This window comes from Phyllostomus discolor, chromosome 7 (assembly GCF_004126475.2).
Source record: "Phyllostomus discolor isolate MPI-MPIP mPhyDis1 chromosome 7, mPhyDis1.pri.v3, whole genome shotgun sequence".
Classification (NCBI taxonomy): domain Eukaryota; kingdom Metazoa; phylum Chordata; class Mammalia; order Chiroptera; family Phyllostomidae; genus Phyllostomus; species Phyllostomus discolor.
In genome coordinates, this window is record NC_040909.2 from 32,934,523 (window position 1) to 32,960,512 (window position 25,990).

Below are 25,990 nucleotides of genomic sequence, written 5' to 3' on the forward strand. Positions count from 1 at the left end.
ATTTCTCAAAAGAAACCTTGCAGGCAAGAAGGGGCTGGAAAGAAGTACTCAAAGTCTGGAAAGCCAAGGACTTACATCCAAGATTACTCTAGCCAGCAAAGCTTTCATTTAGAAAGGAAGGGAAGATAAAGTGCTCCCCAGATAAGGTCAAGTTCAAAGAGTTCATCATCACCAAGCCCTTATTGTATGAAACGTTAAAGGGACTTATCTAAGGAAAAGATAAAAAATATGAACAGTAAAATGACAACAAACTCACAGCTATCAACAAATGAACCTAAAAGAAAAGAAAAGCAATGAAAATAGCTAAGCAAACAACCAAAACAGGAACAGAATCAGAGACATGGACATCACATGGAGGGATTTCAGTGGGGAGGGGGAAGGAAGGATTAGGGGGGAAAAGGTACAGGGAAGAAGAATCATAATTCATAGGCATAAAATAGGGAGAGATAAAAAATGGTATAGGAACAAACTTAACGGACACATGGTCATAAACTGAGGGGAGGGTGGTAATGGGAGGGAAGTGGGGAGGGTGGGAGAGGGGACTGGATTGGGAGTAAAAAGGAGAAAACTGTATTTGAACAATGATTAAAATAAAAAAATGGTATAGGAAACAAGACTCAAAGAACTTATATGTATAATCCATGGATATGAATTCAGGGGGGAGAAATGCTGGAGGGTTGTGGGGGCAGGGTAGAGAGGGGTAAAGGGGAGAAATTGGGAAAACCGTAATAGCATAATCAATAAAAAAAAGAATGTACAGGCATACCTTGTTTTATTGTGCTTAACAGATGTTGAGTTTTTTACAAATTGAAGGTGCGACCCTGTACAAGTAAAAATATTACAACTCATTTTATTGTGGTGGTCTGGAACCAAATTGTGAGGTATGCCTGTAAATAGGTACAGCTATGGAAAACACTATAAAGGTTCCTTAAAAAATTATAAGAGTATAATTCAGCAATTCCATTTCTGAGTATTTATCCAAAGAAAACTAAAACATTAACTCAAAACGATATATGCATGTCCCATGTTTATTGCAGCATCATTCACAATAACCGTGATATGGAAACAACCTAAGTGTCCACTGTGAATGAACGGATAAAGAAAATGTAGAATATATAGACAATTAATTATTATTCAGCCATTTAAAAGAAGAAAATCTTGTCTTTTGTGAAAACATGGATGGACCTTGAGGGCATTGTTCTGAGTGAAATAAGTCAGACAGAGAAAGATGAATACTGAACAATCTCATATATGGAATCTAAATGACAACAACGAAACACTAACAAACCAAGATCATAATTACAGAAAAACTGGTGGTTGCCAGAGGTGGGAGGTAGGGCGTAGGCCAAAAAGGTAAATTGAGTCAAAAGTTACAAGCTTTCAGTTATACAATAAATAAGCCATGGAAATGTATAGCAAAGTGACTATAGTTAATAATAAAATCTGTAACTATGTATGGTGAAGGACATTAACTAAAATCACTGTGGTAATCATTTCAGTATACACAAACATCAAATTATATTGTACACCTAAAAGTAATATAATGTTGCACATCAATTATACCTCAGTTTAGAAACAAGAAAAAATTTAACAACTTTTTTAATGGTTTAAATTTAAATAATTTTTGTGATCATTATGTAACTAAGCTTTGGCAGAAAGGGCTGAAATATATAAAGAGTCTATCAAATTTTCTAATGGTTCTTTTTCTGAAATTTCTACCAGGTGATAAATGTTTTCTTTCATTTTTATGGTTGTGTTTTGTCTAGAGCTTTCTAAACTTCAAAATATACACTAGTCAGGCTTTGAAATGGCCTTCTTAAGTATGAGAAATGACTACTACTCTTATTTTTATCCTATTTCATTAAAAAAACTAAGGTATAATTTATATATAAAAGAAAATTACTGTTTTTAACATACAGTTCTTTGAGTTTTGACAAATACATAGTTATGGAACTACCAAAACAATGAAGACTAGAACAGTTCCATCATTCCTCAAATTGTACCCTCCCCCCATGCCTGGAGATACATTTTCTACACCTACAGTTTTGCTTCTAAAATGTGTAATGCAAATTATATAGCATACAGATTTGTGCATCTGGCTTCTTTGACTCCATATATTGCTACGCAGATTCATCCATGTTGTTGCATATAGTTGCTTCCACTCTACTACTGAGAAGTATTCTTACCAGTTGATGGACATTTGAATTGTTTGCAGTTTTGGGCAACTCATAAAGCCACTATAAACATTCAAGTATAGGTTTTTATGTGAACTATTCATTTCACTTGGATAAACACCCAGAAGATGGACTGCTGGGTCATATGATATGTGCATATTTAACTGTATCAGAAAATGCTAAACTACTATCCAAAATGGCTATATATTTTATATTCCCATCAATAACAGGAGTTACAAATGCTTCCTAAAGACTTATCGTGGTATCTAATTGTGGTTTTACTGAATAGTTTGAATTTCTCTAATGACTAATGGTTATAAGTTTTTTTATGTATTTATTTGCCATTGTCTTTGTTGAAGTAGCTTTTCAATTCTTTTATCCATAAAAACAAAACAAAACAAACACTGTGTTGTTTTTCTTACTAATGAATTTTGAGAGATCTTCATATTTTGGGTAAAAGTCAGTTATCAGGCATGTGATTTGCAAATATTGTCCAGTTATTCATGTGTCTCTTCAATTCTCTTACAAGTGTCTGATAGGAGCAGAAGGGCTTAATTTAATGAGTGTCTGTGTTTGAATTTCTCTCTTATGGATAATGCTTTGGTGTTGTATCTAAGAAATCTTTCATTAACTAACAATCAGAAGGATTTTCTTTGTGTTCTTTTAGATGTTTTAGAGCTACAGGTTTTACATTTTGGTGTATGGTCTATTTTGAGTAAATTTTTTTCAATTTTTAATAAAATCATATTTGTTTATTTTTAGATAGAGGGGAAGGGAGGAGAAAGAGAAGGAGAGAAACGTCAATGTGTAGTTGACTCTCATGCACCCCCACACCGGGGACCTGGCCTACAACCCAGGTATGTGCCCTGACTGGGAATCAAACTCATGACCCTTTGGTTTGCAGGTTGGTGCTCAATCCATTGAGCCACAACAGCCAGGGCTATTTTGAGTACATTTTTATAAATGGTGTAAAGTATGGATTGAAATTCATTTTCTTTGCATATGGTTACCCAACTATTTCAGCACCAACCATTGAAAAGATGACCTTTTCTCCAAAGAACTGTCTTGGCACTTTGGTTGAAAACCAACTGATCAAAGAACTTTGCACGATACTGGGTGAGAGGTGGAGGAGCAGTGGCAGCCTGAGCTACACATAGGAATGCACTCCTTCCTGATCCCACACCAGTCTTGTCCTGCTCACCGACTGACAAAAATGGTGAAAGAAACCATTATATTTTGGGGGTCAAACCCAAAGCCACCAGAAGTTGGAAAAGGCTTATAGGAAGCTGGCCTGAAGTACCACCCTCATAAGAATGCAAATAAAGTAATTTAGACTGATTTATCAAGCTTACTAACTGCTCTCTGATGCAAAGGGAATTATGTGACAAAGGGAAGGAACAGGCCATTAAAAAAGATGCAGCAGGTGCCTCATCTATGGACATTTTAAAAGATTTTTTTTAACTGATAGAGAGATAGACAGACAGGCAGACAGACACTGCCTTGCGGCTCTCCCCATTTTATGCATTCATTGCTTGAGTCCTGTAATATGCCCTGACCAGGGATGGAACCTGCAACCTGGCATATCAGGACAATGCTCTAACCAACTGAGCTAGTCAGCCAGGGCACCCACGGACATCTTTTTTCTGTTTTTATTTTTTGGAGGAGGAAGAAGGACGCAGAGAGAGGAGGTAAAAATGTTGTACATCTGCTTTCAGTAACCTCAGAAGATTTATAAAATGGTATAATGAGAATACTAACTCTGTAAAAGAATGTGATTTGTGACAAATGTGAAGGCCAAGATGGTGAGAAAGGAGCTGTAGAGTACTGTCCCAATTGCTGAAGTACTGGGATGCAAAAAAGAATTCATCAGATAAAACCTGGAATGGTTTGGCAAATTCAGTCTGTGTGCATAGGCATGCCAGTGTCATGGGGAATGGGTCAGTCCAAAACATAAGATGTAAAAGCTACAATGGAAGGAAGACAGTTTCAGAAAAGATTCTAGAAGTTCATATTGACAAATGTATGAAAGAAGGCCAGAAGGTAACATTCCTTGGTGAAGGACACCAAGAACCAGGACTGGAGCCAGGAGAGATATTATCATTGTTTTAGATCAAAAGGACCATGCAGTTTTAATGCATGAGAAAAAGACCTTTTCATGTGTAGGTATGTACGGCTGGCTGAAGCATTCTGTGGATTTCAAAAGCTAATAGCTACTCCTGATGTACAAACCATAGTCATCACCTCTCATATAGGTCAGACTGTCAAACACAGAGATATCAAGTGTGTGATAAATGAAGGCATGCCACAGTTTATTGTTCTCTAACAACAGATCTCTAGTTTTGACCTTAGCCACTGATAACAGTTTCTTAGGTATCACCCCAGAAATAATATGCCAACTAAAAGAACATGTACATAGATCGTATCATACTTTTATGTTCATATACCATTCTGCTCCTTACCTTTTTCATTACATTTCTTCTCACATAGAATATTATAGCATAAATAATATAAACTCATTATTTTTATAGTTACACAGCACTGCACAGAATTAAAACTATACTATCATATCTAACCAGTCCTCTATTGATGAACACATTTAAATTATTTCATGTTTTAAGTTTTTATAAAAAATGCTAACATGAACATCTTCATACCTACATCTTTGTACACATGTCCAAGTATGTATCTGCAGTCTAAATTCCTAGAGATACAAACACTTAAATGAAGGGTATGTCCATTTTAATTTTGATAGAGAGTAACAAACTTCTAAATGGATGATACCAATTTGGTCTCACAGTGGTACCTGAGAATATGTCAGTATTAAAAAAAATAAACTTCGTAAGATAATCTGATGTATGTGGTTACCAATTACTGTAACAGAGCCTAGATTGGACAGAGTGAAACTGAGGTTACTTAGACAAAACAGGCAAGTACTACTGTAATTCACAAGAAAAAATATGAGGAATTCAACTAAGTAAATGGTAGAAGGGCTTGAAAAAGAATGACAAGAAGAGATGCAAGAGGTACAATTTATAAAAATCAAAAGTTTCCTGATTTTAAGAACTACTTCTAATAAGCCCTTAAATCTTTAGGATCTGACACTGAAATACATTTTTGGTCAAACATGACTAGAAAGGTCATAAACTGGACACGTGTATGTGTGTGTGTGTGTGTGTATGTGTAAGGGGTGGGGAGAAAATGTAAAGGGTTTTGAATTTGCATGTCCAAAGAATAGTCAGAAATAGGTACTAGAAATAATTTCTAGGCACAGTCAAGAAACTATGTGTGTAGTCTTCTAAGAAAGCATTAATTCATTATTTATACAATAAGCAATAACCTGACTACTGTTAAAAAACTCAACCTCTGTATCATGTTCAAGCTAAAGAAATGTATTGCTTTCCAGTTCATCATGACAGATTACATATTAGCATCTAATCTCTCCCCACTATTTCCACTGAAACAATACAAAAGATATTTGGAAAATACAAAATTACAGAAATTAAGAGTTTGACATGGGGAAGAAACCAAAGGCATGGGATATATTATAAACAATAGTTGTAGATTAGGAGAAAAGATGAAAATACACTAAAAAGAATTTAAGTGCTTGGTTTGAGTGGGTATAAAGAGGCTATGTTACCTTAGACAAGTCATTTACTATCTCTATTATTTTCATCATCAATAAATTTTGGTCTTATATATTCTAAAGCTATAACAGCTGAAACAGTACTTGCATGAGAAAGGATAGATCACTGGAAGAAGAAGAAAAATTCAGTTAACCTCAAAGAATGAGGCTCAGAAATTTCTACTTGAATTGGTTATCATAAAAACAAATAGTCAAGTATGTGGAAAATACAGTGATATAGTTCCCCCAAATAGCTATACAGTAACTTTTAAGGTATCCTAAAGATGTTAAGCACAAGTGAGGGTTCACAATAGCAAACATTTTGGTAGTTCCTTGATATCCTTGCTCTATTTTCTGAATTCTAATCAGAAGTACAGAGCTAGCATGTAAAAATGTGAGTGTGCATGGTCCTCATGAAGAACTGGTTGAATATGGTTTTTGGGTTTTCTTAAATTTTTTAAAAATATACTGATTTGAGAGAGAGAAACATTGATGCTGTTCCACTTATTCACACGTTCACTGGTTGTCTCCTGTACGTGCTCCCCAATTGGGGATCAGACTTGCAACCCTGGCACATCAGACGATGCTCCAACCAACTGAACCACCTAGCCAGAGCAGTTTTGGGATTTTCAATACTGGATTCCTAAAGAGATGTTTCTAAGAGTTGCTAAATGCTGAACGATTTCTAATTGCTAAAATGAATAAAAGTACAATCAAGTAGTGATGAACTCAAATCTCATATAAGTGATTAAAGTTTAAGAATCTAGAAGACACGATAAATGTTTAGAAACTTAAAACCTTCCAACACTAAACCAGGAAGAAACAATAAATCTGAACAGATTAACTACTAGCAAAGAAGTTAGAGCAGTAATAAAAAAACTCTGAACATACAAAAGCCCAGGACCAGATGGCTTCACAGGTAAATTTTACTAAATATTTAAATAAGAATTAGTACCCATCTTTCTCAAACTATTCCAAAACACTGAAGAAAAAATAATACTTCTAAACTCCTCTGTGAGGCCAGCATTACTGATACCAAAACTAGACAGAGATGCTACAAAGAAAGATAAGTATAGGCCAATATCCTAGAAGAACACTGATGCCAAAATTCTCAACCAATACTAGCAAACCAATACAACAGTACATGAAAAGGATTTTTTAATGCATCATGATCAGGTGGGATTTATACCAGGGATGCAAAGGTGGAGAAACATCTGCAAAACAATTAATGTGATTCATCACATCAGTACCTCAATACATGGAGAAAAAAGCATTTGACAACATCCAATGTATGTTTATGGAAAATACTCTCAACAAAGTGGGCATAGAAGGATCTTTCCTCAACTTGATAAAGGATATATGTATATGACAAGCCCACAAGTAACATCATCCTTAGTGGTGAAAAGCTGAAAGCTTTTCCTGTAAGATCAAGAACAAGACAAGGTTGCCCACTTTTTCCACTATTGATCAACTAAGTCCTGGAAGTACTAGTAACAGCAATCAGGCAAGAAGAAGGTATGAAAGGCATCCAAATAGGAAAGAAAAAAGTAGAACTGTCGTTATTTGCAGATGACATGGTACTATATATAGAAAACCCTAAAGAATCCACCAAAAAATCAAAAGAGTTAGTGAAATTCAGTAAAATACCAGAATACAAAATGAATACACAGAAATCTGTCATGTTCCTATACTCTAATAATGAACAAAAGAGGTAAAAATATATCCTGAAGTGATGACAGTCTCTTCAACAAGTGGTACTGGGAAAACTGGACAGATACATGCCCCCACCCCTCCTCCCCAAAAAAAAGAAAAAGAAAAGAAAAGAAAATGGATCATTCTCTTACACCATATATAAAAAACTCAAAATGGGTTAAAGACTTGAATATAAGGCCTGAAACCATAAAACTCCTAGAAGAAAACACAGGAAGTAAACTGACATCAGCCTGAGTAATATCTTTGTGGACATGTCTCCTAAGAACAAGGGAAACAAAAGAAAAAAAATAAACAAATGGGACTATATCAAACTAAAAGCTTCTGTGCAGCTAAGGAAACCTTCAACAGAACAAAAAAGCAATCCACTGACTGGGAGAATATATTCACAAATGATATACTGGTCGATATCCAAAATACACAAGAAACTCAAAAAACTCAGTAACAGCAATGAAAATAATCTGAATGAAAAAAAGGGAAAAGGACATGAAGACATTTCTCCAAAGAAGACATACAGCTGGCCAACAGACATATTAAAAGATGTTCAACGTAATTAATCATCAGAAGAATTTAAATCACAACCACAATGAGATTCCACCTCACACAAGTTAGAATACTATTATCAAAATGTCAACAAATAACAGGGACTGGTGAGGATGCTGAGAAAAGGGAACCTTGGTACACTGTTGGTGGGAATGCAAACTGATACAGCCCCTAAGGAAAAGAGTATGGAGATTTCTCAAAAACACTAAAAACAGATATACCATAAAACCCAGCAATTCCACTTCTGGGTATTTATGCAAAGAAAATGAGAACACTAGTTTGAAAAGACATATGTACCTCTATGTTCACTGCAGCATTATTTACAATAATGAAGATATGGAAGCAATCCAGGTGTCCACTGATGGATGAACAGATAAAGATATGGTATATATGTGTTTTGGGCAATTATGCAGCAATAAAAATAAATGATTATCTTGCCATTTGTGACAATCTGAATGCATCTAGAGGGTACTATGCTAAGGGAAGTCAGGCAAAGAAAGACAAATACCATATGGTTTCACTTACCTGTGGAATCAAAAAACAAAACAAACAAAAACAGACTCACAGAAATGACGACCAAAGGGATGATTACCAGAAGGGGAAAGGAGGTGGGGAATGGGTAAAAAGGGGAAGAGAGATATATAGTCAATAATGTTGTGATAAGTTTATATGGTGACAGATGATTTCTAGAATTAGTGGGGTGATCACATAACAAGGTTTAAAAAATATCAAATCACTATATTGTACAACTGAAATAAATATAACCAATGACCGTGGCGGGATAGCTCAGTTGGCTAGAGTGTCTTCCCAATACACCAAGGTTGTGGGTTCAATTCTGGATCAGGACACATACAAGAATCAACTGATGAATGCATAAGCAAGTAAAATAACTGATGCTTCTCTCTTTCCTCATTCCTCTCTCTCTAAAATCAATAAATAAAAAAAGTTTAATACAGAATATAATCAATATAAGATTGTATGCTAGGTATACTTAAATTAAAAAAATGTGTCTAAGAAGTTAACAAAGTTAAAGGAAATGTGACTTAGGTATGTTCTCTGATTTAAAGAAATTGAAATAAAATGGAGAAAATAATATATATGCAGTGAAACATAATAGAAAACTTAAATAACCACAGAAGACAAAACTATGAGACTGTCACAAATCAGTTCTCAGACAATAAATGATCTTGTAGTGAATTAAAATATAAATTTAGATATAGTTATAATAACCAAAGGAAACAGAGTTGTGCCATTCTTATTCTCTGCTTGAGGAAAATGAGAAAAACAAAAAAGGAATATCTTAACTCTATCATTCACTTTCAACTTTGAGGATATCAGTAAACTGTAATTAGGCCATTAAAAAATGTGAGATGAAGAGAGAATAGAAGTTGAAGAGTCAGCAATAAATTAAAAAACAAAACAAAACAATAATAGGGTCAAATATTTCCTCTCTTTCCACAAAACAAATAAAAATACCTAACATAATCAAGGACATTTGTTATTGAGAGGTTATTTACATTATGTAGAGGTAAAAAACATGTTAGGCAACTTGAAAAAATTAATCATAGCAATAATGAAGCATTGTTTATATGATTAACCCACCCCCCCATTCCAGAGAGAGAGAAACATCAACTGGTTGCCTCATGCATGCTCACTGATCAGGATCTGAACCTACAACATAGGCATGTGTCCTGCTGACCAGGAATCGAACCTATGATCTTTGTTTATGGAACAACACTCCAACCAAATGACCTATACCAGCCAGGGCTTCTGTGATTAACTTTATTTTTTAAATATTTATTTTACTTTATTGATTTTTAGAGGGGGAAAAGAAGGGAAAAAAAGGGAGAAAAACAGCAATTGGCTGCAAAATAGCCTCTCGCGCACCCCAAATGAGGATCTGGCCTGCAACTCAGGCATGTGCCCTATGGGAATTGAACTGGCAACCATTTGGTCTGCAGGCCAGTGCTCAATCCACTGAGTCACACCAGCCATGGCTATGATTAACTTTTAATACAATGTAATTTTGTTGTATCTATTGAAATTCTTATTGCTTTGGCATAATGAAGTGTCATCTAAGTGTTCTATTTTACCCATAGGGAATGGATTAGATCACTCCTAAATACTACCTATACCTAACCATGGGGTTGGTATTTTGGTTTACATAAATGGATGTCAGCTGTGTACAAAATATATCTTAATTCTTAAGAGCAGGTTGTTACTGTTAATTAATATTAATTATAATGCATAGTAATAAAAAGTTCTACAATCTAGTAAAAGTCCCCAAACTTACTTAACTGTGTATGGTTCTACTACAAAAATTAAGCAATACCTAAGGCTTCCTATAATCAATATCTAGAATAGTACCTGGAATATAGCCATGATCAGAAACTTTCATTAAACTAAATTAATCAAGTTTTGAAACTGCTACTATAGCGATATTTCTCCTGAAAAAGTAATATTGTTTATCATACATTAAAATTTTAAGAATATTATAGCAAAGGTTTTCTGTATTTTTCTGCTCAAACCTGAAGATACAACATATTATCAGTAACATTTAATCAATATAGTGATAATTCTCAAAGGAGGTGGCTATATTAAAAAATTATCAACTACTTTCTGTGAAAGGCTTTTGATAATCCTATAGGATCTCAAGAAAGTTTAGATTTCTGAAATGAGAGAGAAGGAATATTAATAAGCTCCCACCTGTTCTGGCATAGCTCCATGTTCAATTCCTGTCTTCAATAATCTGTAGCAATTACCAAACAAATCCCATTTTGTGAGATCATGAGCGCTAAAATAAACAGAAATGTATTAACTTTATTCTAGAGAGAAGAAAACTTTAAATTTGAACTCAGTTTCAGTGATTGGTAAAGTAAAATAACTATTTTCTTGGAGGGTTGAAAAAGATTCATAAAAGAAAGGTTCAAAGGCTCATACTTAGGAAGGAAGAAAGGAAAAGCAGAATAAGAGGGGTAGAAAAAGGAGTAGAGAGAGCTCAAACTGATGTTAGGAATTCATTAAAAGAAATCAATAATAAAGCTTCACACATTTAAGTGAGGATTACTACAACCTAGTCAACCTAAGCTCATATTCCATAGATGGGTAACCTACCTTTCTAGTATATTTTAAAATGCATTTAAGTAAAGGTATTTTAAAATCCATTCACAATATCAAAATATAGTAGATAACTGGCTATCAACTTTTATTTTCATACATCTAAATTTTTTTGAAAAAAATTTGTTTCTCCATGAAATTCTAAAATATGTACCTGTATATAAAGAAAAGGGCTTAGATTTTAGACAATGTTTTGAAATCTTAAGTATTCGCTAATGTAAGGGCTACACCTAAACATTTTTTTGGTAATGAAAGTTCTCTGTTTTCCTTTCTTTATGGAGAAGCATGTCTTACTACAAGGAACATGCAAACTGCCATTTGAAAATGATACTTACTTCCTTCAGCCTGGAACCTTATTTCCTTCAATCTTATTCAAATTCAACTGTCTACATAAACAGTAAGAACAATTCAGAAATAAAAGTTCACAGAAATAACTTTCATGGTTTTCTCCAAAACATTATTTCTTATTTACTAGGAGTTTTAAAAGCTATTAATTGAAAATTGTGCCTATGAAACTCACATTACGACAGTTTATTTTATGTTGGCTAATTTATGTTATTCACTGAATCTACTTTAAATAAAATCACATACTTGTGAAAAGAGGTTAACCGTTTTAATGTAGAAAGAACATTGTAAATATCATCATCATCAGCTTCTTCTCCCTATAAGTAAAAGCAGACATCATTATCATAACTTTACTCATCCTCCAATTCACATGAAAGTATACTAACACTTACTGCCTAAATAAAAATTGTCTTTATTATTATATAAGTAGTATATATATATTCACTGTTGGTAAATAACAAAATACAAATAATGCAAAAAAAAAAAATACCCATAATCCAAATACTGAGAAATAACCAAATTTTGCATTTTAAACAATGTCATAAACATGACTTTGTCTACTTTCTGATTAATATTTTAGGATAAATTCCTTGAATTTATTGCATGAAAGAAAGGATATGTATGAATGTTAAAAATTTAACATTTACTTCAAAGACTTTACTGATTGTCAGTTATGTAGTTTCAAAAAAATCACAGTGAAAATTCAAAATGGCTAAAAATTTTTTTAAAGTTAAAATTAAAAGTAGGGAAAAATCAATTACATGGATTAAGAAGATCACAGCAGCCTAGACCTCAGATCATAGAAGCTGTGAGGGTTCAAGACTGCCTTATATAGATTGGAAAGAGAGGACAGGATGTAAGAATCACAGAAATAATTACAAAGTTGGAGATGCCTGCTATTTTCTTGGGCACACCAATGATAACCAGTCATCCTTTATAAGCATACAATTTTTACATGCTATTCATTAGTACACACTAATTTAGTAAATTAAAATATAAATTAGGTTCCAGAAATGGAAAATTAAAAAATTATTTATTAAAAGACAAAAATAAAATCTAGCTTGTATGAAACAAATCTTTTAAATAAAAACAAAGTAAACCCAAGGTTGATCTTTAAAGAATAAACAATTCCAACAATGCTGCTAAGTTCTGAAAAGTTCAGAGAATTCTACCAAATTTTATTTTAAAATGGAAATAATTTACATACTCAGCTACCTTGAATAATTATTAGCCAAAATTATTATATGTACACATTAACTTTAAAACCTACCTCTTGCAATAGATCTTCCACAGAATGATTAAATCGATCTACAAATTCATCAATCAACTGGCTTCGAGCTATGTCAACTCTGTTCTGGATGGTATACTCTTCACTGCATAGAATGCTATAGGTCTTACTGCAGGCTTCTAGAACATCTGATTCTACATGTTTCTCCACAACAAACTTAATCTGTTTTAATAGAGCATCCAGATGCTGAGGAGGAAAGAAGAAAAACTATGATATTTAGACTAATAACAAGAAACAAAAATAAGCATCTGTCAAATAACAAATAAGCCTATTTGCTCATATAAAATGAAAATAATCCAAGTAATAAAACAATAGTGGCATTTCAATTTCATGGTGTCTTACCTTTTCCATTCTACCAGTGCTATAAATTTCTAGATCAAAATACTGTGGGATTTGTAGCAGATTTGCTACCTTCTCTGCATCTGCAGAATACTAGAAAGGGCAAAAAAAAAAATAAATAAAAGACATAACTACTTTAATAGAATAGTATAATAAGCAAACTCAGTGATGTATTATCAAAATATAAATAAAACTGTACCTTTGATAACAACATAGGAAGTGTGATAATAAAATGCTCAGTCAATTTGTTTCTATCATCTATTTGAGTTTTTCTTTCTTTGGCAGTTAGCACCTAGAAATAAATTTAAATGGGCAAAGAATAAGAGTGTTATGAACTAATTTATAAATCTAGAACATTACACAGAATGATGAAGTACTGATAGATAATGTAACTGAAAATTTTAAGAGGGGCTTAACAGACTATTTACCAAAATAAAGACATTTAGTTTTATGCAAATTTCTAGTTAACATGCATGCACTACTACTTAATTAAATAGCTACTTACTTAAGAATCATTAAAGTTTAGATACATTAATACTTATTAAAATAAAAGCAAAAATGAACATTTCTATTAAACTACAGTTATAAACAGAATATTGGAACCAAAGGAGAAATAAGTTTTGTAGAGTTTTAATCTTGATATATGTGATGTCCCCTATGTTAAACACACTTTTCTAAAAATACTTAGGAATTAATGTTTTTTTAAATACAATCAGTAGGCAATACATTCTCACTTATTTTTAGAGCATATACTAGCAACATCTCTGGAATCATTTACATTTGGTTCTCTTTGTAACAAAGCTCACAAGTCTGTTATACAATAATTAAGACAGAGAGGTATAGCTTGTGGTCACTAAACAAATTCAAGCTGATGATGCCCATCATTTTAGTCTCTACTCAACTAGTTAAATCATAGGAAGTTCTAAAAATAAAATATTAAAATGCAAGCTTAGTTGAGATAATCATTTCTCCAAAGCATTCTGCATTTTGTTATTATCGTGAAGGGATTTACCACTATGACGTTGAATGGTTTTATAGACCAGAAATATTCCAACATAAATTGTCACTTTATAAATGTAAACCCCAATGTCTGAGAATATGTGAAAGAAATAATAGGGCCTCCTGGGACTTTGTTTTTCAACTTCTTATACAAATAAAATAATAACTTTGGAGTAATCTACCAAACATTATATTTAGTTCTGTATAAAACAAAGGGATTATATATAAAGTAGAATATATTTCTAAGAATATATTCAGGACATTGAGAAGTCTTAAAATTTATGTGACAATGCATGAAATATCTAAGATGCTGATATTAGAAAAATAGCTATCTTTGAACAAACAATCATTAGGTCAGGAATTCATTCAATCTTCACAATATCTCTAATGCCATAACAGAAAGAACATGAAGCCTATGAAGGAAGAATTTGCTGATATCTAACAAAATTGTATACATATTGTTCTTTTGACCTGGTGATCCCACTTCTAGCCATTTCCCAACACCAACACACCTGGTACAATTATAAAATGATACAAAATTATTTACTACAAATTATTTCTAATAGCAAAAGACTGGCAACAACACAAAAGACTCTCAACAGTGTATCCACATAATGGATACTCCACAGCTACAAGAGGCTGAAGACCTCCAAATAAAATTAATGAAGTGGTATCCAAGATATATTATTAAATGAAAAAAATAAGTTAAAGAACAATGTATAAAAAATGCCATCTTTTGTAAAAGATTCAGAGAGAGGAGGATCAAGAATAAGAATACAGTATCTGTATTTGTGCTTGTGATGATCTACATTTGCAAACTGACATACTGAAACAAACAAAAACATTATTGGCAAAAATGAGGTATATATTAGAAAGACTTGTCTGACTACGTACTTTCCCATGGTTTTGACTTTTTAACTATGTTTTATAAATTGTCCAAAAAAAGAAAAACAAAAAACAAAAAACAAAATCAAGAAGACAAAAACCCTGTTATGCTAAATTTTATCAGAAATATCAATATGAATGTATTTAATTGCATATACTTTTATATAAAGAGATATATTTTCTTAGCTCTGTCTACAAAATGTGCCTGGCAGAAATGACAACAAATTGGCAATGAGTACATGTAGTGCCAAGATTCTGATCTTTATTTTTACTGATCGATTGATTTTTAGACAGAGGAAAGGGGAGGGAGAAAGAGGGAAAGAGGGAGAGAGAGTTTGGGTGGCGGGGGGGGGGGGGGGGGGGAGAAACATCAATTTTGTTGCTCCACTTGTTTATGCATTCATTGGTTGCTTCTTTTAAGTACCCTGACTGGGGATCGAACCTGCAACCTTGGTGTATCAGGAGGAGGGTCCAACCAACTGAGTCACCCAGGGCAGAGATTTTGATCCTTAAGTACTGCTCTACTTCTGGCTGGGTAGCTGACTTGGTTAGAGCATCATCCTGATATGCCAAGGTTGTGGGTTGAATCCTGGTTATGGCAATACAAGAAGCAACCAATGAATGCATAAATAAGTGGGACAAAATGATTTTTTTCTCTCTAAAAGTCAGTAAGTTTAAATTTTTTTTTTACCACTGCTCTATTGAAAGGAACCAGGGCTAGTTGGAAATTCCTGTGCTAGAATGAGTCTTCAAGGTGGCTCCCAATGACCTCTGCCCCCAAGTATTTATGCCCTTCTAGAGTCTCTTTCCATGATGAATAATGCTGACATGTGTAACCAATAGAATATTGTGGGAATGATGCTGTGTGACTTTTGAGGGCTTGGTAATAAAAGACAGAATTGTATACCTTACTCTCTTTCAGATCATTTGTCCTGCTTTCCTGTCTCTTCCATCATTCACTTTGGGGGAGGCAAGCAGCCGTGTCATGAGTTCACTCAAACAGTACTACCAATAGGTCTACCTGGTGAGAATCTCAGGCTTCCACCGACAATCAACACTAACTTGCCAGCCATGTGAGTGAGCCATTAGAAAGTAGTAAACTAACAGTCAAGCCTTTAGAAGCTAAAAGCCTTGGCTAACGTCATAACTGTAATCCTATGAGACCCTAAACCAGAAGAACAGCTAAGCCACTCCCCAGTTTCTGACCTACACAAACTACGAGATAATGAAAGGTTGTTTTAAGCCTCAGAGTTTTAAAGAAATTTTTTTACATAGCTACAGACAATATAAATAGTAAAGGTAGTATATAACCTGGGCATCCTGCTTTAGAAGACAGCAAGAAAGTGCTCCAAAAATAAGACATGTCAAAAGGACAAGAAATTACCTAGAAGAGTCTCTCAAACTTGAAACAATATATATTGTTTACCTTTACTTTGGAAAATTTGAAAACTACTTATTCTGTCATTATTGTTTCACCAATTCCCCTAAAGTTCCCCCCCACCCCGTAGGATTTTAAGGCAAATTCTTGATATCTCTTTCCAACCATAAACATTTAAGTATTAACTTTAACAGAGGAAGACTTAAGAATAATAAAACTTACAGTCTCCAACAAAATTCAACAATTTCTTTTTAAAAATATATTTTATGGATTATGCTATTACAGTTATCCCACTTTTTCTCACTTTGCCCTCCTCTACCTGGTACCCTGCGTTCCCTATGGCACCCCCTTCACCCCACCACTCCCTTTAAGTTCATGCCCATGGGTCATGCATGTAAGTTCTTTGGCTATTCCATTTCCTGTACTGTTTTTAATCTCCATCTATTTTGTACCTATTAATTTGTACTTCTTAATCCCTGCACGTTTCCCCTCATTCTCCACCTTCTCCTTTCCAACTGATAACCCTCCAAATGCTCTCCATACCTATGATTCCGTTTCTGTTCAACTTGTTTGCTTAGTTTGTTTTTTAGATTCAACTGTTGATAGGTATTTACTTTTTGCCATTTTAATGTTCATAGATTTGATATTTTTCTTATGTAAATCCCTTTAACATGCCATATAATAATGGCTTGGTGATGATGAACTCCTTTAGCTTTACCTTGTCTGGGAAGCACTTTGTCTGTCTTTCAATTCTAAATGATAGCTTTGCTGGATAGAGTAATCTTTGTTGTAGGTCCTTGGTTTTCAACACTTTGAATATTTCTTGCCAGTCCCTTCTAGCCTGCCAAGTTTCTTTTGAGAAATCAGCTGGCAGTTTTATGGGAACTCCCCTGTAGGTAACTAAATGCTTTTTTTTCTTGCTGCCTTTAAGATTGTTTCCTTATCTTTATCCTTTGACATTTTAATTATGATGTGTGTTGGTGCGGTCCTCTTTGAGTCCATTTTGTTTGGGACTCTGTGGTTCCTGGACCTGTATGTCTATTTCCTTCACCAAATTAGGAAAGTTTTCTTTCATTATTTTTTCCAAGTAAGTTTTCAATTTCTTGCTCTTTCTCTTCTCCTTCTGGCACCGCTATGATTCAAAGTTAGACCTCTTCAAGAAGTTGTCCCAGAGGCTCCATAGCCTATCAACTTTTTTCCTTCTTGCTGTTCTGATTGGTTGCTTTTTTCCTCTTATGTTCCAAATCATTGATTAAATTCTTGGTTTCATCCACTGTACTATTGGTTCTCTGTAAATTTTTCTTTATTTCACTTAGTGCAACCTTCATTTCTGCCTGGGTATTTTTTTATGCTATTGAAATACCCAATGAGTTCTTGGATCATCTTGATAACCAGTGTTTTGAATTCTGCCATCTGATAGGTTGCTTGCCTCCATTTCATTTAGTTCTTTTTCTGGAGTTTTGTTCTATTCTTGCATTTGAGCCATATTTCTTTGTCTCCTCATACTGGCAGCCTCCCTGTGTTTGTTTCTATGTATTAGATACAGCTGCTTTGGCTCCCTTAAAAGCATGGCCTATTGTAGAAAAGCACACTGCTAAGTTGGATGGGGTGGAGCTATAGGTCAAGGGCAGGGCAATCCTGTGAACCAAGTTGATGGAGTCTCTGATAAAGTGTTACCACAGTGTGTCTCTGTGTGGGAGGACCCAGAAAGGAGACAATGCCACCCACTGCCTGGCCTCTGGAGTTCTGTCAGGGAGGAAGCTCTCCCTGGCCTTCCCCTTGACTGCAAACACTGCAATTTCTCCTATGTCACTGGTGCCCTTCCAGTTGCTGTCCCAGTGCTGAAGCCCAGAGGGAGTGAGTCTGCATAAGTCTTAAGTCCATTGAGGGCCCTTTAGGAGGAGACTCCTGAGAATCATGCAGTTTCTTCCACCGCCCCAACCCCCACTGGTTTTACAGAAAGAAGTTGGAGAGACTTATCTTCCTGGCACTGGAATCCTGGGCTGGGTGGTTTTGGGAGGGGTTGGGATCCTTCGCTCTTGGGGTACCCCTCCTGTTTTTTATCCACCACACATGGGTGTGGGATCATGGTTCTATGTCTCTGCATCTCTGCCCCTGCTACCTGTCTGGATGAATGTGTCTTCTTTAATTCCCTGGTTGTAGGACTTCCATACAGCTCAATTTTATGACAATTCTGGGTGATATTTGTTTTGTAGTCTTGCTGTAATTTTTGCTGTGGTTGTGCAAGGAAGCGAGACATGTTTACCTACGCCTCCATCTTGGACAATCCATAGTGTTTTTTCTTTCTTTAAAAAAAATTTAAACCCTCACCCAAGGACATTTTTTCACTGCTTTTAGAGAGAGGAAAGGAGAAAAAGAGAGAGGGAGAAAGAGTCAGACAAACACTGATGTGAGAACCATCGATTGGTTGTCTTCTCCTATGTGTCACAACTGGTGATTGAATCCGCAACCTGGGTATGTACCCTGATGGGGAACCAAATCTGCAACTTTTTGGTGTATGGGACGAGATGCTCCAACAGAGACCACACTGACCAGAGCTCCACAGCTTTGTTAATCTCCATTTTTTGGACTCTTTTCTATAGCTGTATTCATATTTAACATAATTTTTGATATGGTTTAATTTTTGTCAGCCATTTTGCTATAGTTATCTGTATCTCCCATGCCTTTTTGTATCTGTTCCTTCATCCCTGCTTCCTTTGGGGCTAAAATTTTTTTAGTGTACTATCTTTAATTTCTCTGTTGATTGTTTCCTTTTAGGTATAAGTGGTTGCTTTAGGGATTGCATATACTTATTTGACTTATTACAATAAACTCCAAGTTAATATTGTAAAAATTATAGCAAAATACAGCAATTTTGTTCCAATACAGTTTCATTTCCTTTACCCTGCTTTGTGCATTTGTTTTCACATATATCACGTATCTATATATCACATAATCATAATACTACACTGGTATAATCATTGCTTTAAATAATCTCAAATCCCTTTAAAAATTAAGAAAAAATATATATAATATACATTGCTTTTTACATCTACCACATAATATTTACTATTTTTGGTATTCTTCATTCCTTCCTGTCAATTAAAGTTACCATCTGTTATTGTTGAGAGCACAGAGGATTTCTGTTAGTATTTCTTCTATGGCAGGTCTTTTAGCAACATGTCTGTCAATCTTTGTTTACCTGGAAATGTTTGTATTTTGCCTTCATATTTGAAAGGTAATTTTACTGGACTTAAAATTCTTCGTAGGCAATTTTATTGTCCATTAGTGAATATGTTATTCTGTGTACTCTGGCCTCTACCATTTCTGAAAAGAACTCAACTACTAATCCTATTGTTGTCCTCTTTACTTGAGTTTTCTGTTGCAGGCTTCAAGTTTTGCCTTTGGTTTTCAACAGTGTGACTAACCTGTGTCTAGAGGTGGAATCTTTTGTTTGTATCATATTGGTTTTGTTAAATTTCTTGAATCTGTGGATTAAAGTTTCTCATCAAATTTGTGAAATTTCTACCAATTATTTCTTCAAATGTTTTTGCTTCCCATCTCTATGTCTCATTCCTTTCTTCATGAGACTTTATTATACAAATCTGGTGCACTTATGCTGTTTCACACATTTCTGAGGCTCTTTTCATTTATGTTCATTTTTCCCCTCTTTTTTTCAGAATGAATCTACCTTCATGTTCACTGTTTCTTTGTATCTCATTTCAAATCTCTTATTAAGCCCATGTAATGAATTTTAAAAACTTGTGTTTTACTTTTCAACTTTAGATCTTCCATATGAATTTTCATTACTGAGATCCCTTATTTTTTGGGGGGGTTCGTTTTTTCCTATAATTCTTTGAACATATTTTCCTTTGATTATTTGAACATATTTATAAAAAAAACTCTGAAGTTTTTGCTAAATCTAACAAGTGGACCTACCAAGAAGCCATTTCTATTGTCTGCTTTCCCTCTTGAGTATGGCATCTTTTACTGTTTCTTTGTATGGCTATACTTTTCTGAAAAGGTTGATATATCTAAATAATATATTAAATACTAATTTTAACCTAGTTTTTAAGGTTTAATTTTTAAAATAGGGAACCTTTAACTTAAACCGTGTAATTAGTGTCTCGCATGATGTGTGGCCTCTGCTTGCAATTTTCTTAATGCTTTTTATCCTGTCTTCCCAGGGCTCCCCTCTGTTTTTCAACAGATCATTGGTCAATGTTTTGGGCAGAGGTTGTGCTCAAATACTCCAAATTTATAAACCTGATTTGTCTGAGGGTTAGAGAGCACATTCAAAGTTTGGCAAGTTCTTAAGTTTGGCTTGACTTACTTTTTTAAAAAAATTATTTGTTTTTAGAAAGAGGGGAAAGGAGGGAGAAACAGAGGGAAAGAAATATCAACATGGGAGAGAAACATTACCGTGATTGGTTGTCTCTCATCTGCCCCCAACTGGGGACACAGTCAGCAACCCAGGCTTGTGCCCTGACCAAGAATGAAACCTGCAATCCCATGGTCCACAGGCTGGTGCTCAATCCACTGAGCCAAACCAGCAATGGTGGCTTGACTTTTATTATTCTGTTGGGTTCTCTCAGGTTTCTTAGTCAGCCAAGGTTGTATGGAGAGCTCAGCTAATCCTTTCATGGATTTCCATTTCTAGGACTTTTTAGATTCTTGGCTGGTCCATTGTTCTTACCAACTGGGACCATAATCTCTGAATATCACAGTTACAGATTTTCCTGAGTTGTTTCATCAAATTTCCCATTTCTAGTTGAAAAGGGGACTTTTACCACTTGTCCCTTAGTGGGTCTACCCTCTTTGTCAGAGAAGCTATTGGTTTTTGTAGACAGTACCATTCTGGTAAAACTACAGATCTCACTGATCAAACTTCTGGGGTCTGTGTACACTGTAACCCCATGTAAGACAACTATATTTCTGCTGCTTCTATCAGAAGTTTTAGCAGTTTTTCAAGAAAAATGTTCTCAATTAATAAAAATCTTTAGTGAATTTCCAGAGCCTTGATATAATTTTTGTTTTAAACAAAATCTCCAGTTTTATGCTGGCATTTTTTTTTGCAGAGAAATTGCCTACCTCTTCATAAATCTTCCCATCTATGATTATCTCAATTCATCAATAATACCAATAACATCTGCATTATTAGTCTACATATCACATATGAGGAAATAAAGGCACAAAGAAAATAATCAACTATCTGAAGATTATACACAGTTGCTAAATGCAAGAGCTTGCAAACTAGGTAGTTTGCTTTTACAGTCTTTTTGCACTTGTAACAGATAAGAATGTGAAAATTCTTAAAAAAATTTTTTTTATCCTCACCTGAGGACATTTTTTTTATTGCTTCCAGAGAGGAAGAAGGGAGAGAAGTGAGAGAAACATCAGTGCAAGAGAGAGAAGCATGGATTTTTGTCTTCTGTGCGTGTGTATACTGGGAATTGTACATACCCAAACCAGGAAGAGAACCTGTAACCTAGGTATGTGCCCTGACTGGGAATTGATCCCCACAACCTTTTGGTTATGGGACAATGCTCCAGCCGACTGAGTCACACCGACCAGGGCTTAAATATTAACATTCTTTTAAAAAAATTATTTATTTATTTTTTAGAGATGGGAAAGGAGGGAGAGAGGGAGAGAAGTATCATTGTGTGGTTGCTTCTTGTGCGCCCCCTACTGGGGACCTGGCCAGCAACCCAGGCATGTGCCCTAGACTGGGAATCGAACTGGAGACCCTTTGATTCATAGGCCAGCACTCAACTACTGAGCCACACCAGCCAGGTAAATGTGAAAATTCTTAAAAGTACCAGAACTGAAGCAGGTATAGGTGGTATAGGGGCATAGAAGAAAAGAACCTATTTTTGGAACCTGAGTACAACAGACAATATAAAGATGAAGCACCACACCATGTATCATTCACAAAAATATCAAGTTTTTAGGAATACATGTACCCGTAAAATTTTCAAATATTTAAGACAGGTAATGACATTAAAACCCTTTTTGTAGACTTATCACTAATGTAACTTACTCTCTTGCCAGTACCCCTTCCCACAGGAGGATGTGCCTCAGCAGCTTGACGAATTGTACAAACCATTAGCTCTATTAGAGCACTCTCTTGACGGTCAGACATTGCTAAGGTAAAACAAAACACATCAGTATGAGATTTATAAAAAATGTATTAATGAATCCATTAGAAAAAATTGTAAATATATTCTATTACCGATTATTTTATATACTGAAGATCTGTACCTTGTTCTTTATTAAAGAAGTAGTATGTACTTGTCATACAAACAATATATATATATAAAGCAAAGAAAAAGAAGATAAACTCTAGTTTGTTCTAATACCTGGTCTCTTCTAATACCATGCTTCTGAGTTAGGCAGAATTTTACTGTACTTCCTTCTACATCCTTTGAAAGGTCACACAGACATCCTTTTTTATAGATTTTGAATATCTTTCGAGTCACTGCATATTTATACGTAAATAATTATCTCACATAACTATCAATTATTAAATAATTTGTTCCACAATTTAGTCAAACTATTAATGTTCAAATTGTTTCCAAATTTTGTCATTATAAACAATGTAGCAATAAACACAGAAATATTTATGTAATTGATATTTTTTTTCTGCAGAATACATTCCCAAGAGAAGAGAAATGGGTCAAAAGTTAAAATCTCAATACTGACAAAGGTTCTTTATTGCAATTACTCTTTCAACGGCAATGACAAGAATGTCTGGTTTCTCAGGTCCCTGCCAGTGCTGAATGTTATAAATTCATTTAATTTTTGCCAATCTAATGACTGAAAAATGGTACTTCATTGTTATTTTGCTCCTTCTTATCTACTAATTAGTGGAGTGTATTTTATCATTCATTGATTTTCAATTTTTCTGAGATTTTTCTATATTTATTCTTTGTCCATTTCTCTAATTTATTCACCTTGCTTATTTATGAACTCTTGAATATTAGGAATAGTAACTTTGTGTTTTGAACGAGGCAAACTTTTTCTCTCAGTTTGTCCTTTATATTGGTAATCTTTATGGTATCTTTTGTGAGAAAGACAGTTAACTTTTACAAAGACACATCTGCACCAATTTGCTTAATGGATTCTGGGTTTCTTTTTCTTCTTTCCAGTTTTACTGAGATATAATTAACACAATGCCACTGTATAAGTTTAAGTTGTAAAGTACAATAATTTGACATATATATTATGAAATGATTACCACAATAAATTTAATTAACATCTATCATCTCATACAGATACAAAAAGCTTTCTAAATTTCTTGTATTGCTATCGAAGGTCTTCTTGTTCTCAAGATTATAGAAATATATTTTCTTCTTCATTGATTTCTCTCTTTCTTGAAAACATTTAACCTGCCTGGAATTTATTTCTGCTGATAGTATAAAGTATGGGCCTATTTATTCCCATCAGTGAAAAGCCAATTACACCTCCAACACTGTTAAATAAACCAGATTTTCCTGATGAATTTAAGTCACTTTTTAATATGCTTTAGGCTCTTATATATACTTATATCTATATCTGGATTCTTTCTTTAGTTTCACTAATTAATTTCTATTACAATGCCATAGTGTTTTGGTTATAGCAGCTTTATATTGTTATAATATACCTTAATATGTAAGTCATTTAACCTAACTTGAATATTTAGTGGAACAAGATTCCCTCATCTACTCTATCTTCTAAAATTTTTCTAATGCTAATGGCAAATGATTTATTAAGCATTTTCTATGTATAAAGCACTGTTATAAGTGATTTACATGTATTAACTCTTTTTATCTTCAAAATAATTCCAAGAGGTAGAAAATAACATTCTCACACTCCACAGATAGGGAAAATGAGCCACTCAGAGAGGTTAAGTAACTCTTCAAAGCATGTAGTGGTAGAGCCATTTATGAACCCATGTAGCTTTGACTCTATGGCACACTGCCTTTTTTACATAAGCTTAAAATTCTATCAATATATAAAATTTAAAATCATTTTCCTTGCTTCTTCCTCTTTACCTCATAGAACTCTCTTAAACCCACTGGAATTCAGACTGGTATTTTAAGAAAATTATATATTATGCTGAGAATAACTGGCATTTATATAATCTTTCTAGCCAGAAACATGATAAAACATATGGTTTCCTTCACATTGATTCTGTACTCTCCTTGTTGCATTTAATCCTATGTAGTTTTAAAGGTAGATTTGACACTAATTTGAATAATTTAATTCTTTCTGTCTCCCTTTTCCTATGTGTCTCCTTTCCTCTGTATACTTATTTATGTTAAAGACCAATAGATGTGGAGATTATAGAAACAGAAATAGGTATAATTTAAATGAAAAGAAATTAAGATTTAGAAATTTAGAAGTTTATACTAATTATTTTAAAATAAATTTAAGTAACGACAATGAAAAGGCAAACAGAGACAACAACATCTTATCCTTTATTGTGTAGCAAAATGATCTTGTATAGGAATATGTATGCAAATCTTAATTCAATTATTTTTATTTTAATATTTTATTGTCTTAGGAAAAATATATGAACTTTAGTTTGTCTTAGGAAAATCACATGAAATAGCTTCAGCTTTTCCCTTTATACTCCCTGATCCAATGCCTAATAATAAGGAAAAGCTTTCCACCCAATAAAACTAAGTTTCTATTTTTATGATTCTATAATTTCATAATTTTTCACATCTGGCTGGGGATAAAGGATGATCTAGTTCTATGGAAAGCAAGGAGCGAGAGATCAAGTTATCTCAAATATGAAACCATTCTCCTACTATATACTAAACTCCATATTAGTGTTGAAAAATAACCCAACCATACACAGTGTCCAATGACATCAATTTTGTTATTTACTTTATAATTTGAAACCATCCAATTAGACAAGGTAAACGCAAAATAGCTGAAATTTAATTGAAATCCCTGTTGGGATAAGACAATGAAATCAAATAATAAAATTGAAAGCAAAGCAAGCCTTAAGCTACAAACAAGAGCCAAATACAATAACTGGAACAAATAGGTAGCTAGCTATTCACTCTATAAATTAAGAGCTAACTATACAACTTTGAAATTTCTGGAAACCTCTTTGTACATCATCTCTATTTCTTCATTATTGATTTTATTAAACTGAAAGCTTTGACCTTAAACTTTGACTTCTCTCCTTTACCACCGAAAAGCAATGATTAAAAGTCACCAATGACCTAAATCATCTAGTCCTTTTCCTCCTCTGCATTATGTGATGTTAATTTATTAAGCACAGCTCTCCTGAAATCTCTCTTTACTGGGCTTCTATAGGATACAATTATCTGTTATCCTTTGTATACCTTGCTAGAGTTCTTATCTCTCTTGCTTTTACTGTTTTTGTCCCCTGTACATAATCTTTAAAACTTAGCCACGGGCTCTCTCTCCTTACTTTTTTATATTATTAGTATTTCCCATAGAGACCACTGCAAAAGTTACCTAAGTGGTCTTCTGCCTACTCCAAACCATGTTTACAAAGAGCATCTTTCTTAAAATATAAATCTGATTACATTACCCCTCTCTTTAAAATACTTCAGTAGCTCCATATTACA

At 34.0% G+C, this 25,990-nt stretch overlaps 1 protein-coding gene and 1 pseudogene across 2 annotated transcripts in view; one reads left to right on the forward strand and one right to left on the reverse strand.

Annotated features, from left to right (window-relative positions):
- The window catches only part of STAG1 (stromal antigen 1), a 381,447-nt gene that overhangs the window by 61,374 nt on the left and 294,083 nt on the right, over window positions 1-25,990 (reverse strand). For both annotated transcript variants that reach the window (XM_028518410.2, XM_028518412.2), the window contains exons 16-21: window positions 22,441-22,544; window positions 13,338-13,430; window positions 13,142-13,231; window positions 12,782-12,985; window positions 11,758-11,828; window positions 10,756-10,843 (exon numbers count right to left, since the gene is read on the reverse strand). In XM_028518410.2, coding sequence (XP_028374211.1) covers window positions 10,756-10,843; window positions 11,758-11,828; window positions 12,782-12,985; window positions 13,142-13,231; window positions 13,338-13,430; window positions 22,441-22,544 — 650 coding nt within the window. The remainder of the gene's footprint in view (window positions 1-10,755; window positions 10,844-11,757; window positions 11,829-12,781; window positions 12,986-13,141; window positions 13,232-13,337; window positions 13,431-22,440; window positions 22,545-25,990) is intronic.
- LOC114501764 lies at window positions 3,215-6,744 on the forward strand (annotated as a pseudogene).